Source organism: Alexandromys fortis, unplaced genomic scaffold, assembly GCF_014885135.2.
Source record: "Alexandromys fortis isolate MF-2015 unplaced genomic scaffold, M_Fortis_MF-2015_v1.1 scaffold_17, whole genome shotgun sequence".
Taxonomy (NCBI): Eukaryota; Metazoa; Chordata; class Mammalia; order Rodentia; family Cricetidae; genus Alexandromys; species Alexandromys fortis.
Genome location: NW_026067896.1, coordinates 18542865 through 18561126, shown reverse-complemented (window position 1 = coordinate 18561126; position 18262 = coordinate 18542865). Strand labels below are relative to the sequence as shown.

At 39.4% G+C, this 18262-nt stretch overlaps 1 protein-coding gene across 1 annotated transcript in view; it reads right to left on the bottom strand.

Annotated features, from left to right (window-relative positions):
• Stk32a (serine/threonine kinase 32A) overlaps positions 1 to 18262 on the bottom strand; it is a 114178-nt gene that overhangs the window by 51600 nt on the left and 44316 nt on the right. The window contains exon 5 of the mRNA XM_050163476.1: positions 4657 to 4830. Coding sequence (XP_050019433.1) covers positions 4657 to 4830 — 174 coding nt within the window. The remainder of the gene's footprint in view (positions 1 to 4656; positions 4831 to 18262) is intronic.

Sequence of the window (18262 nt, the reverse complement as noted above, 5' to 3'; positions counted from 1 at the left end):
TGTGTGTGTGTACTAGTCAGTTTTAAGTCAACTTGACATAAGTTAGAGTCATCAAACAGGAGGGACCCTCAACTGAGAAAATGTCTTCCTAAGTATGGGCTGCTGACAAACCTGTAGTACATTTTCTTAATTAGGGTTTGAAGAGGGAGGGCCAGTTCATTATGGGTGGGCCACCCTAGACTGGTGGTCCTGGGTCCTATAAGAAAACAGGCTGAGCAAGTCATGAACAGCAAGCCAGTAAGCAGTACCTCTCCATGGCCTCTGCATCAGCTTCGGCTTCCAGTTTTCTTTCCTCCTTGAGTTCTTCCCCTGACTTCTTTTGATGACAAACTGTGATGTGTAAGTACAAGCCAAATAAACCCTTTCCTCTTCAACTTGCTTTTGGTCATGATTCATCCCAGTAATAGTAACCCTAACTAAGACAGTGTGCTCACATGGGGAAAGAGTTTCTGTATTCTATGGATACATGTACTTGTGGAGGTAACAGGTTGAAATTAGGCATTTTCTTCAATCACTTTTCACCTGATGTTTTGAGACAAGGTAGGTATCTCACTGAACTTGGAACAATCCAGTTCAGAAAACTTGTCAGTGATCTCCAGGGATCACTAGTCCCCACTTACTGAGATTCTAAATGTGTGCATTTTTTTGTGTGAGTGTTAGCGATCCAAACGTATGTCCTCATCCTTCTATAGTAAGTGTTCTACTGACTGAGCCATCCCCGCAGACTCTCATTACTCAGTCCCTGCTACATGCTCTAGGTCTGATTGTTACTTTGGTCATTTAAACATCTTGAATCCTCTGAATTCTTCTGAAGCTGTTTCCTTACCTAACACCTTCTGTGATGTATTCCAGCGTTTCTCATAAGTTTAGCTTCTGGTTTAGGTCATTCCCTGACCTGGTGGCTTCAGCATGCCATCTCTGCCTGTGCGGCTGGAATATGGGTGCTTGCAGGTAGGTGGCCATGCTCACCTCACTCCACACTCTACTCAGGCCCCAGGAACTCTCAACCTCATGGAACACAGTGTAGTCAAGAGCTCTGCATTTCCTCAATCTGATGCTTCACCTACACTCTGACAGTGTACTTGGGGGGTGAGAGCCTTAATTTTTTAAACTGGAGTTTGGACTGTCAAATGGGGATAGTAATACCATGAACCTTCCATAATTAGAGGAAAACTGAGCGCAGTCCTTTACAAGTTCTAGAAGAGTCCCTGGACTAGAAGCCACTGGTAAATGGTGGGCGGGCACTACCCTTGCTCCATGCATATTCCCTGACTACTTAGGATCATTTCGAATCATCTGCTGTATGTGAAGGGAAAACAGGCGTTCACTCTAAACGCACAAGTTCTGTATTTTTTAGCTACTGTTCCGTGCAACTGGTTCCTGCTCACTTGGGCAAACCTATCATGTTTCATCTGTTCTTTTTCATTTACACATTTCACGTCTCAGAATTCAGGATGTCAGTTCTATACTTCATAACATTCTCAGTAGTAAAAAGATCGTTTATTCTGTCATCTTAACATCAATCAAATGGAGTATTTATTTTATTGATCCTTTTGAAGGAAGTTATATTTTTTAAAGAGTTATAGTTTTAATTTCAATTTATTCCATGAAAAAAAACCCCATGTTATATATCACTAAACACCCTGGGAAAGAGCTGAACCATCTGAATGGATAAATATTTGTTGTAATAAATGATGAATAAAAGGAGATTTTATAATGGGATTCCTAGAACTCAGAAGCCCAAATTGTTCTGAGTTCATCTCTCAGCTTCACGCCCCACATGAGCCGTAGTCTCAGAACAACACTCTTGCTATCTAGCATTTAAACTCTTAGACACAGGAAGATTCCTTAATTAACCATGCATCTGGTCATAAACTTTAACACTGATAATATGTCTTTAATTTATTGGAACATATAAGAGCTTGGACTATCATCTTAGCATTATTATTAACTTTTTGAGATTAAATATATCATTTCTCCTTCCCTTTCATACCCCCAACCTTCCTTATGTACCCCAACTTGTTCTCAAATTCACGGCCTCAATTCCTTTAATTGTCGTTACTTATATATCTATTTATGTGTGTGTATAGTTCTAAATATATAGATACAGCCTACTCAGTCTGTATGATGTTACATCCATGTATATGATTTTAGGCTGACCACTTGGTATTGAATAACCAACCTGGGGGTTCTTCTCTGGAGAACACTATTTCTCCTGCGTTCAGCATTCCTTATTAGTTCTCTGTTTAAGGTTGAGGACCCATGAGATTCCCTCCTTCCATGCTACCATGTCAATTGGCGTCATCTGTTCATCAGGTCTTGTGAAGACAATCACATCCAATATTATTGTTATTAACATCCTATTTAGCTTTCAGAAGCACACTGTTCTAATGACAAATTGTATAGCCCCAGATAAAGATAATGGATGGTTGAAATCTTTGCCTTTAATGTGCCATATATTTTTTTAAAGATATATTTCCTTGTTCATATGTAGGTGTATGTCTGTGTAGAGGTACAAGTGTGTATGGATGCTGTGTTTTTGAAGGCTAAAGACATCAGACATTCCTGGAGCTAGAGCTAAAAGTAGTTATAACATTACTGACTTCGATGCTGGGGATTCAGCTCAGGGTCTCTGCTAAGTGCCCTTACCTCCTGAGGTACCCCTCGGGCTCGAATGCTCCAGGTGTTAAATGTGCAGTTATTATTTGCTTCTGGTTAGCCATTTGCGTGGCTTAGCTAGAATCTATCCCTTCATAGTTTTGCCAAGTAATAGCAAGGAAATGGGAAGCTAAACAGACGTGGCTTCACTCCTGGAGTAGAAGAACTCAAATATCAAAACGTGTCAGAGATTCTCAGAAGTACAAAATGGCAGATGGCTCACAAAATGCAGTGCAGGAGAGGTGAGTGGGGCCCACAGGCAGCAGAAACACGCTTGAATTGTTCCGTGACCCTAGAAGGACAGCATTTCCGTTTGTTTCCATGCTACATCCAGAATGCCCACATTTCTTTCAGACATTTCAATGTGAGAAGATGTTCTAGCACAAACGGGTCCTCTGAAAATGGACAGGAAGTAAAGACTGGGAAAGTGTAAAAAGTTGGAAATAGGGGTTCATCTCTCATGTGCCACATGATTTGAGTGACCCCAATCTGATGAGAATAGTGAGGTGTGAAGGAGGAAGAGACAGAGAGCAACAGTCAAAGGCTAGGAATGAGCTTTTTCCTGGTTCTAGGTGAACTTCCCGCCTGATTCCTCTTGGAATAAAGCTCTTCCCAGAAAGAGCTGCCAAGAGCCAGCAAGCCTGGCCTTCAAAACAAGATCTCCAATTACCCACACAACACCAGGTGTGTAAATTGCCGCCTGAAGTCCTGTGTGATTAACTGGCTAGTTTTCCATTTAACTATTACATAAAGAGCACATTTCCAATACAAATAGCCTCATCAAAGATGGAAAGTTAAACAATTACTTAAGTCTACCTACTAAAAGCCAGGAAAGAAAAAGGGGATTATTAGTTCATGTGCCTGCAAATTTTGGTGGTACCCGTTCATCCACAGGCTCAGAGTGGATCCAGAAAAGTTAAAGGTATCCAATTCAGGCTATACTAACCGAGCCACAACTGTACTACAACCTTCAGTCAATTCTTCAAAGAGAAGAGAGGACAGCAGCAAGGTTATCTGTATTGGCTTTTATCTAATGATGAGTAATTGCTGTATGTATTTCACATGCATTTTTAGTGCTCTTATATAACACGCCTTTCTCTCTCACACACTTGGGGTTGGAGAGATTCTGACACTACCAACCATCAGCAAATCTTTGAACCACTTTCTTCTTCAATACAATGGGGGATGCTACGGTCAAATGGGAAGTCCTTGTTGATGCTCAAGGATTTAAAACAGTAATAAAATAATGTCTCCCAGTGCACAGCACAAAGTAAGTCTCAGTAAAAGTAACAGATATGATGGTGATTTGATTATTAATAAACCTAGGTTATAATTTCATATTTATAAATCATGGTTTTCTTAAGTTAATACAGGTCTAATAATAGCTACTCTGACTCTTTATCCATGTTGTTTTTGAGATAAATGAGATATATAGTCTATGAGATCATCATTAAAGCTACTGGTTCTTTTACAATTGTAATGCACCCCTTCCTGTCTAATGGACATATCCCCTTAAAACCCTTTATTTGTTTTCTTAAGAAAATTCTTGACGTGCAGGAGACTCGGTTTTTTGTTGCTCCTGTTAGCAATGGACACATGGGGGACTCACTTAATACAGTTGTCATGACAGGAACGAAGACCTTAAACCAAGTTTTCTCCTATAAGAATTTTCTTTCTTATCTTGCCCTCTGCATGTTTCTACTTGTATTTCAATCAATTAATTTAATATTTAAGATCTCACCTGTCACCATTCATTCTATTTATAGATCCATATTTATAACTAAGTATGAATACACATTGAGAGTGATTTTCAGTCTTGTCATTTACCGTGACCTTGGGCAAATGAGCCTCTATATGCCAACCACCCACGGGGGCAGCCAACCAACCCCGAAGGGCTGCTACAACAGCTATATGAGTATTAAATGCTGTGATGAGCAAAACTTTGCTCAGTGCAGCGTCTTGTCTAAGCCACGGACTGTCTTTTTGGACTGGGCTGACCTGTGGATGATGCGCTGGCTCTGCAGGTAGTCCAGGGCCATGGCCAGCTCACAGATGAAGAGCTTCACTGTGTCTTCCTGAAAGTGGACATTTTGCTGCAGGTGATAACGCAGGTCCCCACCAAGGAGCAGATCCACCACCATGAACATGTCCTCTTCGTCTTGGAATGAATACCTGGAACAGCATTAGAAAAGTGATTATCAGGGCTGGTGAAATGGCTCAGTGGGCAACATGCTTGCATGTAAGAAGAAGGACCTGAGTACGAATCCCCAGCACCCAAACAGATACATGCCATGGTGGCTAGTGTGAGAAAGCCCTGCAATAGGAGCCAGACATAGGACAATCTGAGGTTGTGGGGTGGCCTCTCTGGCCAGCCTGTCTTACCAAGGTAATGAGCTTCAGGTTTGTTTTGGCAACCTGTCTCAAAAGTAAGGTAGACAAGCAATTGAGGAAAGACAATGTCAACCTTGGCTTCCATGTATGCCTACATGAGAGAGTGCACCAGTGTGCACACATGCAAAGCACACATAAATTTAAAGTTAAACACCAACTACACTTACAGGATAGAGTACCAGAGGTAAGCCCTACTAGGTTGCCATTATGCTTCCATTCCTTTGGAAGAAATTAAGGAACAGTGAAGTTTGGGTGATCTCCACAGAGTAAAAATCCTAACAAAGGATGCAGTCAAGGGATCTCCGGGGACCAAAGAAAATGTGAATAAGAACAAGATCACATCACCAAGCCCAAACAAATGAGAGAACTCCGTGGATGGGGAACAGTTCAGACTGTTAGGACACCAGGTATGATGGGGACACCTGAGTTTGGGGGGGGGAATGCATGGGCCAGTTTTATGGCAGGAACTCATTCACAAACCTACAGACATTGTGGGTCACTGGCAGGTGTGATGCCTGCTGTATGAGCAGATCCCAGCTCTGTGCTTGAAGGAGAATGAAGCTGAGGACTAGGAGGCAGAGTGAGACACAGACAGCCCCACATGGTCCCCAGCTGCCTAGCATACACAGAGCCTTCAGCAGAGATATGGGGACCTGCTTAGACGCATAGCGCCTTAGTAAAGTTGCTCTTCTCCAGTGGGGATTTGTTTTGTTGTGCTCGTGGCTCAGGCATGATGTATTGTCACGACAAAGCTATCTAAAGCAATACTGCTTTGATGTGTTTCTGCTCTCCTAACATCACTGAAATCATATTTTGAAGTTTCATTTGCATTAAAGAACTAAGTGCCTGCAAGCAGTACCCGAGGAAGCATATAAATTCCCGGTGATGAATTCTCTGCTCAGGAGTAACTGTCGGACACCAATGACAGGACAGATCCTACAGGGTGAGGGGGGATTTATAAACAATAAGGAATAAGAATATCAACAAAGCATTAGTCTAAGGAGGTGATAATCTAATGAAGACTGATGGTCCCTGATGTTCGCTGGTTCAATAAACAAAATTTCATAGTCACAGAGAAGATATCAGAACTTAAGCTCTTGGGGAATTACGACAAATGCAGGAAGTGATTTTTCAAACTTTGAGAAGTGGATGCTTGGTATTATCTTTAGGAATTGTGTATCCTCTATACCTCGATGGGATGTCTGGCTGCCTATCTCTGCTTCAGGTTTAAAGGGCACCAGGAAAGCTGCTGGATAGAGACACTTCCATTTGAAATCCTTCCAACGGCACCAAGCACAAATTTTATCCCCTGTGTTCTGGAGCTCTTTCAGTGAGCAGCCCTGAGGTAGTTAGTATGTAATCATAATCACATCCAAGGTCTCTCACAACTCACGCTGCTCCCAGCAGTGGAGCAGAAAACATGTTTGCTCATCGGCTGAGCTGCTGCTGACTGAGTAAGGACAGGGAGAATGGGGTACCAAAAGAAGGGAAAATCCAATCATATATATAACTAGAAGCCAGGGGAAAGATAGCCCGTGTAGCAGACTTATGCTACACTCTCAGGTGCCTGCACGCTCACCTGCTGACACACCCGGGGCTCCCTCTCCTCTCCTATTGTCACACTAAGCCCTAAGTGTAAATATTCCTTTTACTAAATTCAGTCTTGACAGCAAACCTTTTTACTAAGGCTTGAGTTAGGCGATTTTTATCCACAGAACAGACAGATTCAAGTGTCAGCGGTGACAAGCTAACAAGAGTGTCCCAACATGCAGGGGATTAATAAGCAAAGGGAAAAGAGGCAATGGCAAGAAGCGACATGCTCAGCTGGCCAGCAGTCAAGTCTGATTGCTAAAAACCATCTTCCTTCTTTAGCTCATCACATCTGAAGCCTACTTGGGATTCTTAACTCTCAAAGGGAAAAGATGAGTGTTTAATTTTTTAAAAATATTTAATTAAAAATATTCAGGCATAATATAATTTAGTGATACACAGAATGTTTGGGTTCTTAGCATAATCTGATTGTTTAAAATACAAAAAACCTTCCTAGTAGCTCAGCCACGTGTCACAGAGAATCACAGCTGGGTTTCTGTGGCCATTGTTTCCTGTGTCATAGCATGGCATAGTTCTGAGCTGGCTATGCTCACCTTAACAAGTCTAGCCGTGACGCATGTGAAATTCACTAGGTTGCATGTTCATTACATCATCAGACACTCCCACAGGTCAATCTGATGGAGGCAGTTTATAAACTGAAGTTCCCCCCCTTCCCAGGTGGCTCTAGTTTGTGTCGTTTACAAAAAACTAACCGGCAGAGTGGTAATCGCTCACTCTCTCTCTCTCTCTCTCTCTCACACACACACACACACACAAATAAACACACAAAAACATGTGTACATGTGCATGTATGTGTATGCACAGCGTACATATAATGGATATATTTTAAAAGACATAATATATACAAAATAAAAAGAAAATAAACTGATGGTTCATGCATAAAATTTTCTGCCAAAAAGTTACTTTGTCTAAATGATGAGATTTATACATCATTTTTATAGTATTTATTTTGTATTTTACTTGATATTGAAGTGCAAATATACATGAGAAGAATACTTTCTTCTACTTGTATCCAATATGAGTTGCCTCATTGGAAAAAGGAGCTAACAATGTCAGCTTCTGATCTGTATAACTCACACTAAGAACATTCGCCAAATACAGACTCAGTGTCCATAGTTCCATACTACACAAATATTCCTTTCTTTAAATTGAAGTACTCACTGTATGACCCTGGAGGTCAGGGTAGTGGAGAGAGTGTGAAGACGCATAACAAACATGAAAGACCTTTGAAAATTCAAATGGAAACCACTACAGTAGACACTTCCTAAAATAGTCATAGACATAGACGTGTGTGTCATATATAAAAGGTGTTTAATCACTCTATAAGAGGGGATTTTTTTCTCTTCTTTTTTTTTCTTGCAGACAACATAGCCTATCAAAATAAAATCCCAGAGACACATATGGGGTTACCTACTTTCAAGTCATTTGTAAATGTGGTGCCATAGACCGTGCCACCTTTGGTCTATTACAAGCTATTGCCATTACCTCCAAAACTGGATGGTAAATCCCTATTGGTGAAGACACACCAGGAATTTGAGTCATAGGGCATGGAGAAAACAAACTGGTACTAACCTGGAAGCTTCACCATTACTGGATAGCCTGCACAGTTCTGCAATGGTCTAAGAGTTTTAGGATTAGAAAAAAGTTAATCCCCAGTATTGCCTGATTGTGGAACCTGCAAGCTACCATAGTGAGTATTCTAACATGGTAAGCCCAACAGTGCAGAGACGGCGTGAATGTTATGGGAGTAGCCAACCTCTCTATAACTGTACTTAAGGCCAACTCCATAAGACAGAATGCATGCTTAATAATATTAATTTGGGACAAACCACCTGTCTGGCTAGTCCCTAGGCCTATGAGAGAACCCAATACTTTATTCTGCTAAATGGACACAGTATTAAATTGTCCCATAAGTTTTTATCTTAATATATATTAGAGCATGTTTCAATCCTCATTAATGAAATTCCTTTTCACTGGTGTCTTTACTAATAGGGACTCATTCATCATTTAACTTCCTTGTTAGTAGATGGTGATTAACGCAAGAACTCACAACTGGTCAGCATGCACAGAATAAGAAAGTGTGGTGTGCTCAGCTCCAAATGGAACATCTATATCACACACATTCTACAAGTCTCAAGGACATCACGAAAGAGGGGGCATAAAAATTGTGAGACAGGCTCCAAAAGCTACAGAGAAACCCTGTCTCAAAAAACAACAACAACAAAAAAAAAGTGAGAGTTGGGGGTAGTGAATAACTGCATAACAACAATGTTTTTTAGACATGACAGGACCATTCACACGTGAATCACTATCGCACTGACTGTGTGCATAAGATCTGTAGAAAATCAAGTCAGCTAAGATCCAGTCATGGAAGGAGGAGTTCAGGATGGCCCACATGTATCCGAGGAGCCATTGGCAACTGATAGATACTGAGGGAGGGCAACTTAGTTTGTATGCAGCCATTGAGAATCTACCCTTGCTTCAGTAGTGGTCCCACACCCATGTGCATACCGTCAGCACTAAGTGGGCTCGGTGAGTTTGGGGAAAGGAATGGGACGGTAGCCAAGGAGTTAGAGGGGAGGGAAAGAAGGGTGAATTTGATCAAAACACATAATATTCATGTATGAACTACTCAAACTGTTTTTATAAGAAACTTTTATAGATCCTTTGGATCTTGTATTCCATTGCTTCTCTGACCAACATCTTTTGTATTCTAGCAAAAGTTTTATTAAAAGATCAAATCTTTTTTTGTCACAGTACTTCAGAAGGCTGGAGTTCTGCAAATAACATGTATGTCTCACATCTGATATTCATCACAGGTATGTATTTTGTAGAAACTGGTAGACTGATCCAAAGGCTTACTGAAATTAATGTTTATTTGGGGGAAATGCAAAGCCACTTTACAGCTGAGTCTATGCGCTTTAATAAACATGTATATAATTAATAGATCAACCTTGTGCTGCTATTTGCCATTATGCATCACTGTCTAGAACCTAAAGTTCTTTCAGAGTGGTAAAATTAAATTCTGTCATTTCTCCTTTATGTTTTAAATGGAGTACTTTAATAAGGAAAAATGATTTAATAAACTATTTAGTTATGGTGAGGTGTGATTCAGAAAGGAAAGATTGAAACATGTTTAATAGTGATCTCCCCTTTAGCAATGGTTTTCAAAATGATTTGTTTTCTAATATCTCCCAAAAGCAACCAACACAGTTTTTATAAGTGTTGCAATGAGTTTGTGGGTTTGGTGTTATCATTTCTGTTCTTATTTTGTTTGCAATGTTCATTCTTGAACTGGAGAGACATAATCAAGCAGCAACACAAACATTGATATGATCAAGTAGGATTCAATACTTTTATGTCATACAAACATACTACTAGCTGTCTTGTATAATTCATATTCCAGGCAAATGTGGTTCTTGGAAATATTCTCTCTCTCTCTCTCTCTCTCTCTCTCTCTCTCTCTCTCTCTTTCAAACACACACACACACATACAAACACACACGCACATGCACACACGCAGATATAATGGACATTTGCAGACTCAAGTGTACTCCATGATAAACACATTAATTTTCATAATGTAAGTAAGTCCTTTCTCCATCACCAAAGGTGCTGGTCTATAATGACAGACAGATAAAATATGTGTTAGCTCTTTCCCATCAACACACACACCACTGTCAGAATGGCGGCACTGCTACTCACCAGGCATCACTGAAAACTGTGTATGCTACGTCTATTTCCTACTGTTTGTTATAGTATTTCCAACTGATTAAGCATAGTAAAGTTGCTATTAGTTTACTCCTGCCACAAACTGGACACAGTGAACATAATATGAGAAGAGTTAACATTTTTGATGAATTCTCGTGCCATTTTCTGCAGTGATTGCACTATTTTACATCTTCACCCACAAGGTCAAGGGCTCCAGTGTTGTTTGTTTTTCACCCTTTGGCTCTTTTGCTCTTTGCTCTTTACTTTTTTGGGGGGGGCCACCACCCAACTCCTAAATAAATCACACAGAAACTTTTTTCTAACTTATAAATGCTTAGCCTCTGCTTGGCTTGTTTCTAGTTAGCTTTACTTCACTTAAATTATCCCATCTACCTTTTACCTCTAGAATTTTACCTGATGTTGGATTCTGTGTGCTATGAATATCATTGGTTAATAAAGAAACTGCTTTGGGCCTATAGCAAAGCGGGAACAGAGCTAGGTGAGGAAAACTAAACTGAATGCTAGGAGAAAGGAGGCGGAGTCAGAGAGAAGTCATATAGCCCCGCAGGAGCCAGATGGAATTTTATCTGGTAAGTCATTGTCATGTGGCAATACATAGATTAATGGATATGGGTTAAATTAAGATGTAAGAGTTAGCCAATAGGAATCTAGAGCTAATGGGTCAAGCAATGATTTAAATATAGTTTCTCTGTGATTATTTTGGGGCTGAGCACTTGGGAATCAATAAGTGGCCTCTTGCAACATTTACCTTTTTCTATTTCTTTATAACTTTTCTTTCCTTCTTATCCCATGCCTGACCTCATGGCTGGTTAACTGGCCCCTTCTTTGCTCACTCCTTGATATTTCTTTTCCCAGATTCCTCCTTCTATCTATTCTTTCTGCCTACTGCCTCACCTATTCTTTTTTCTGCCTTACTATTGGCTGTTAAGTTCATTATTAGACCAATCAGGTGTTTTAGGCAGGCAAAGAACACAGCTTCAGAGAGCCGAACAAATGCAACATGGGACCCTGATTGATCTTTGGGCTGACGAGGGAAGGGGACTTGTTTGGGGGAGGGGAAGGGAAATGGGAGGCAGTGGCAGGGAAGAGACAGAAATCTTCAATAAATAAATTAATTAATTAAAAAAAGAATGCAACATATCTTTGCATCATTAAACAAGTGTTCCACAGCATAAACAAATGTAACAAATCTTAAAATAATATCCTAGGATACTCCAGTTTTTCCACATCCTTTCCATCATTCATTACTTTTTGCTTTTAAAACAATAGTCATCCCAATGCATAGGAAGCAGTCCCACGATGATTGTACTCTGCAGTTTCCCAATGTTTACGCATGTTGTACACCTTCTTGAGTACCTATTGGTTAGCTACAATTTTGGAGAAAACCCTCTATCTATATTCTTTATTGGTTTTCAAAATGGGATTTTTTTTCCATTTATAATTTTTGAAATAATTGTTTCTTCTGTATACTATCTTTGGAAGACTCTTGCCAGGCATATAACTTATAAGCTGTCTCTATTTTCTCTCATTTTATGGGCTGTCATTTCACTTCTTGATCATAGCTTTGAAGAATTTTTATTTTAATTTGGTAAATGCCCAGTTGTCTCATGATTTTCTGAATTATCTATAATTTTTCACTGCTAAATTACCTTGACACCTTGGTTCAAAGTCAATCAATAATTAGTGTGAGGATCTGCTTTTAGATTCCCAATACTACGCTATGTCTATTTTTAATGCCTGATACCCTGTCTTGATTCTGTAGCTCTGTAGCAAATTGGAGATGGGGGATATGAACCCTCCAATATTGCCCTTTCTGTTCAAGATTGTTTCAGTTAGTCTTTGAATTTTTTTTTTTAAAAAAAAATCTTGCATCCCTTGGGTCTCTGTGAATTCCTTCCTTTCTTTCTTTTTCCTTCTTCATTCTTGTTGTTTGAGTCGAGGTCTCTCTCACTGGATAGTCTTGCCTGGCCTGGAGCTCATGATGTAGAGCAGGCTAGCTTCAAACTCATACAGATCTATTTGCTTAACTCGCTGAGAGCTGGGATTAAAAATTGTCTTCCTTCCACATTGTCATGTCTATTAGTGTCCCCCTTATTCAGACCATGCTTATGTTGCCATGGAGGTGAGAATTCATGGATGGAGCTTCTGACATCTCTAGGAGTCATTATCTCACAGCAAACCCCAGGTTTCTCTGCCTCTTTTCGTCTCTCTCTGCTCTGTCTGGCTCAGTGATCCCTGAGTCTTAGATGCAGAAGGGATGTTGTAGATGGATCATCTGAGACTATATGTTTTGATTGGCTGTGTTTTTCTGCAGTTGTCTCTGTTCCGATGAAAAGTTTCATAATACGGCCTGAGCAAAGTGTATTTTTGCATCTAGAAACCACACACCACACACACACACACACAGCAACAATTAAAGAAAAAAGGACACCACAGATTTGGAAAAGAGCAAGGGATGGCTTGGAAGGATAAAAAAGAAGGGAGAAATGGTGTCACATAATTTCAATAAAAGAGTTAAAAATTAAAAAAATATACCTTTTAAAGAGTATGCTATAACACCCAACTCTTTGTAAAATTCAAGAGAAGTTTATGGATTTTGTTTGTTTGTTTGCTTTTTTTTTTCCTAGATAGGGTTTCTATGTGTAGTCCAGGCTGCCCAGGAACTCTTTGGCTAGCCTCAAACTCACAGAGATCCCACTGTCTCTGCCTCCCTAAGTGCTAGAATTAAAGATGTGCACCACCGTACCCGACTTCATTTCCTGTTTTCTTGAACCATCCAGGACTTTCATAGGGTCAGGGTAAAGTCTATAGATTAGTTCAAGCCTGTTGGCTTTTTTTTTTTTTTTTCACTTAGTAGTACATGCTGGAGAAAGCACCAGAAAGAGTTACCTGTCATTTCTTTCCTCAGCCATGTTACATGTTTAATTAGGTTATCCTCTGTGAAAGACCAAAAGGCTGTTTTCAAGCTTTTCCTATTGGAGATTCCAGTAATACTCTAGTATATGTGTAGTGCATGTGTCTTTTTATATTCTACTTAGCATTATCAGATATTTCTAGGAGTGAGTTTGCTAGTATGAGGATTCATCACAACAGAGGGCAAAAGCACACACAAGTGTGTTAGATACTACCAAATCTGTCTTTGAGTGTCTGTGCCAATTTTGAATCCCTCCAGTAATATATAACAGTATAGACTTTGTCACATGCACTCTGTAGGGAATACTGTCAAATTTCCAGGGGAGGGGGTTCCACTTCAGAAAAATTCATCCGTGCACCAAGCTTTGAAACATACAGAGTTCTTATTTCTCTGCCCTACTAGTGCCTTACAGAGTTTACTGAGGAAAAAATGCGGCTTAAACACCCTCATTAAACCAGTGGCCAAATGACATTACCCGCTCTTGTGTATTTACCCAGACTAAAGAACTACATAACTGAAAGTCATAAAGTTGGTGGCTCACAGTGCAGGCGGATCTTTTAGACAGAATGGAACTGAGAAAATCACTATATAGTCAGACTTCCTAGTCTGCAAGAACAATTTTGGTGTACATCTCAGAGACATAAAAGCTTGTTCTGCGTGAGTTTATCTCAGCTCTACTTGAGTCTCCCATGGATCTTGGGGTTATTTCTACTTCCCTCCTGTGCAATTCCAAAGCACTCAGACACTTGCCTGTAATAGAACATTTCGGAGACTTAGCAGTGGATTCTCTTCTGAATCAGGCTGCATTTTCATGAGTTAGTCGCTTAGCTTCAAGTCCTCACTTGAGGGAAAAATTTGAAGATCCTACGCCTTCTTCATTTCTGTATCTACCAGAAAGCCCTGGCATGTAGCCTGGTCTATCATGTGTACTTGTTTGTTTAGTGATATTCTACAAATATTTGTTACATATTTATACCCCTGTATAATGCATTGCAGTTAAAGTGATGCAAAGAATTTTTTTTCTCTCTTGAAATCAACCATCTTAAAAAATAAATATTTACACAAATAAATTGATAGAAAACTTGATAAGAAATGTTAAAGAAAAATACAAATTACTATGATAGAAATTAACAGAAGGCCCTAAAATTAACTGTAGGGATCATAAAAACCTCAAAAAAACTGAATTCTTTATTAAAACACATAGAGATTTGTGAGTTTCACAGTGAAAAACATGGTGTGTAGTTATTTTCTTTTAAATTCACAAAGTAGGCTGCAGATTATGTCCCCATGTCCTTATGTCATAGCTGATTGTTCAAAGCATTGACCTTTCTCCGGACAGAACTCTGCAGATTTTGTGATCCGTCAGCTCATACTGGCTCTGGAGGTCTTGTTTATGAAATCTCTCCAGAGGTAATTTGGCTACTATTATTTGTACAGAATCTCCTGAGAGGTTCCCTTAGAGAATAAGATATCCAGTAAACAGGCAAAGGGGAATAACATGTCTTGTTCCCCATATACGTGGAAAAGCCAAGACACATGCTTACTTGTTAATGAGGAGCAATTAAATCAGAACATTACACGAAGGATTAGAAAAAAAAATAAAAACAAGCATTAGAAATTGATTTGGAGATCTGTGACAATCAGCGACCATGGCAGAGAAAATGATGAAACTTGGTGATTCTGGGTTTTTGACAGGAAGGGAAACGGTCACTTGTGTTTGGAAATAGATGGAAATGTCTTGGCTGATATTAGCAGGGTTCAGGAAGCATTGAATCAGAAGTGCTGACCTGTCATTCCTCAGTAAAGAGCTAGAACATTCATCTGGCACAGTTAGATTTTCCATCCCCCATCTCTCTGGCCAAAAAGACAATTCATTCCTTACTGAACAAGTTGTAAAACTCCATGAATTCTGGGGCAAAGGAAGGTCTCCCAAGGACAGATACTTCATTCTTCCTATCCTTGTCCCCACTTCTCTTTATACAATGTGCCTGACTTCCTTTCAACCAAGTAGTGCCTACATCCAAACTAGACCAATACATCTTCTGCAGAGTTGGGAACAGCACTGTGTCCTGTGTTAGCAGGGATGTACTAGCTAGCAATGTTTCTGATACCTGACATTCAAAACTCCTCCAGGCAAGCAACTAGAGACCTATCCCCAACTTGAGTATTTTAAAAAACAAGTAGTGATTTTGTTCCATTAAAATTTTTTATTTATCATGCTAAATGATATTCTTACTTAGTCCTTTGATTGTGTTTATTTTTAAATGTTTTGTTGAAGGAATGATAACTGAATACCTTACAGACATGTTAAGATGGAATGTATGTAAATATTGATGGAATCCCAACAGACCTTGGCACTGGTTTTGCGGCTTTGACCCAGTGTGTCTATTTTTCTAAAGGGACAAAGCTAATACATACCATGCAGGAACTGACCTGAAGATGACATGAGACTGTCACTTTCCATAGAACACATGAGACTGTATTACTTTCTATATAGATATTCCTAAATTTATCCTAAGAATCTACATTCCTATTTTCATTTTTGAGACAAAGTCTTACTAGGTAGCTCAGGCTTGCTTCAAACTCTCCATCCCCTTGCCTGAGCCTTCCACGTGCTGAGGAGATAGATCTGCACCACCATTTTCAGCAAGAATCTTCTTGGGTCTATGAGAATCCTTTATGATTAAATCCCAGTCTGCTAGGTCTTAAAACATCTTAGAAACTACAAAACCAACATCTTCTATGTGCAGTCTATGTAGAAAAACACAGAATTGATGAGTCGGTTCACTTTGAATTTACAGACACATATTTTAAACGGATACTCAGAAAATACTATTCTAATTTTTAAATGTTACGTTTTCATTTATTTCTCAGCTTCTCTCCTTAAAAATCTCCTGCTCTTCTTTCTCAGTTTGTGATTTCATGGGGTAAACAGAGACAATAACATGAACATTACTTCCTCACACGCCTACCAACAAACCTGCTGCCTCCCCCACATATGCTTCCTGTTCTGTGTTCTCTCCTAGTGCAGTGAAAGAAGCATCCACATTTCCACGTGCACTTTTGACTTAAGGCTAGCCTATTCACCTTCATCTTCCTCTTAGGGTATAGCCCATCTATACCCTGTCAGATTCTACTTGTCTGTCATTCCACTTTTGCCCTTTATTGTCAATTCTTTTCTTTAACTGCTATATCATCTTTGGCAATCACCCTTATTTCTACATATCTCAAAATGTATACCAGATAAAACATTAATTTTTTTAAATAAAAGTAATATACAGATAAGGTGAAAATATGAAGTCTAGCAAGTTAATGAATCTCATAGTGACCTAGGATTTTATATAAATGTGTAAGGAGAATAGAATGTGACCAAATACAGTTTATTTGGGGAGTTGTTTTGTGAGTCCCAAATCAATTTACTTTTTATGCGGTGGAAATTGAGATCTTAATTTAAAAAGAAGTTACTTGATAAATTAAAATTCATAGACTCTAGAACCAAAATGGAACTTCCCTATCATGACTCTGTGAACAGATACCCTACAGAAAATATCACATGACATCTGAAAATATTTAAACCCACTTCTAGGAACTCAATAAAGACCAACTTGCCCAGGTCACTATTTGTGTTCAACTTTGCTCCCTTTGCATGGGAACAAAGGGATGAGACCAGAGAGGGAGAAATGAAACTGCTATTATCTGTTCAAGACATGGTTGTAAATATTGAAAACCTATGTGCTGTGGGACAATGGTCTTTTGTATTGTTTTAATAAAATACTGATTGGCCAGTAGCCAGACAGAAAGTATAGGCAAGGTGACCAGGCAGGAAGTAGAGGCGGGGCGATGAGAACAGGAGAATTCTGGGAAGAGGAGTCAGTCAGCAGTCATCACCCAGATGCAGAGGAAGCAAGATGAGAATGCCTTTCTGATAAAAGGTACCAAGCCATGTGGCTAACATAGACAAGAATTATGGGCTAATTTATGATGTAAGAGTAAATATGAAGCCTGAGCTAATAGGCCAACCAGTTTATAATTAATGTAGACCTCTGTGTGTTTCTTTGGGACTGAATGGCTCTGGGAAAGGGTGGGACAGAAACCTCTGCCAACACCTATAGGAGAGTTACTGAGGAAGTTCAGCAGAGTTTGGGAAATAATGACAATATCAATTCTAGTGTAGCATACAAGCAACAGACTACTAGAAAACATAAATTTAATAAAAAATAATATTATAAAAAATATCAAATACTTAAGAATAAATCTTAAAAATGGATAAAATCATCTTCCACACCAGGATTACATTAAAAACAGAGACAAAGGGAGAAAAATCAAGGTTTCTATACATTAAAAAGAAAAATATATGAATTAAAAGATTATTATTTTAGTGTGATAATATGATAAATTTTTTTCCTTGAATTGATCCATAAATTCAATAGTACCCCAAATAAATACCAGTAGATATCAAATACAAATTGAAAGGCTATGGTAACATTTATATAAAATTGAAAAGATCCAATTATGGTCAACATAACACCAAAATTACAATACTGCAAATGAAATTCAAAGCCACAGGGTGTGTATGTGACAGGGTCACCATTTAATCCATGGAGCTGAGTGCAGACATCCACAAGAGTGTAGTAACTAGGAAGATGATAAATGTGGCTGTGCTGTGGTATGGTCCACTCCCCCCTTCTTCTATGTGAACTGGGGAGCACTCAGAGCCTTTAATGTCTCACCTGCACTCTCCAAAAGGGCTCCCTTCCAGTTGCTGAAATGCAGTCTCTAGCCAATGCTCTGCACACTCCTGTTTTGCCTGACTACTTTCTGGAGTTTGGGTTTCTACAGAAACACAGGGTTTACTCCCTACGCAACAACTGTATTGAGATCACTGAGCAGAAGTCTCAAATTGAGTCTGCTTCTCCTCAGATCTCCCCCTTCTCAGCGAGTGACACTGTCTCCAGG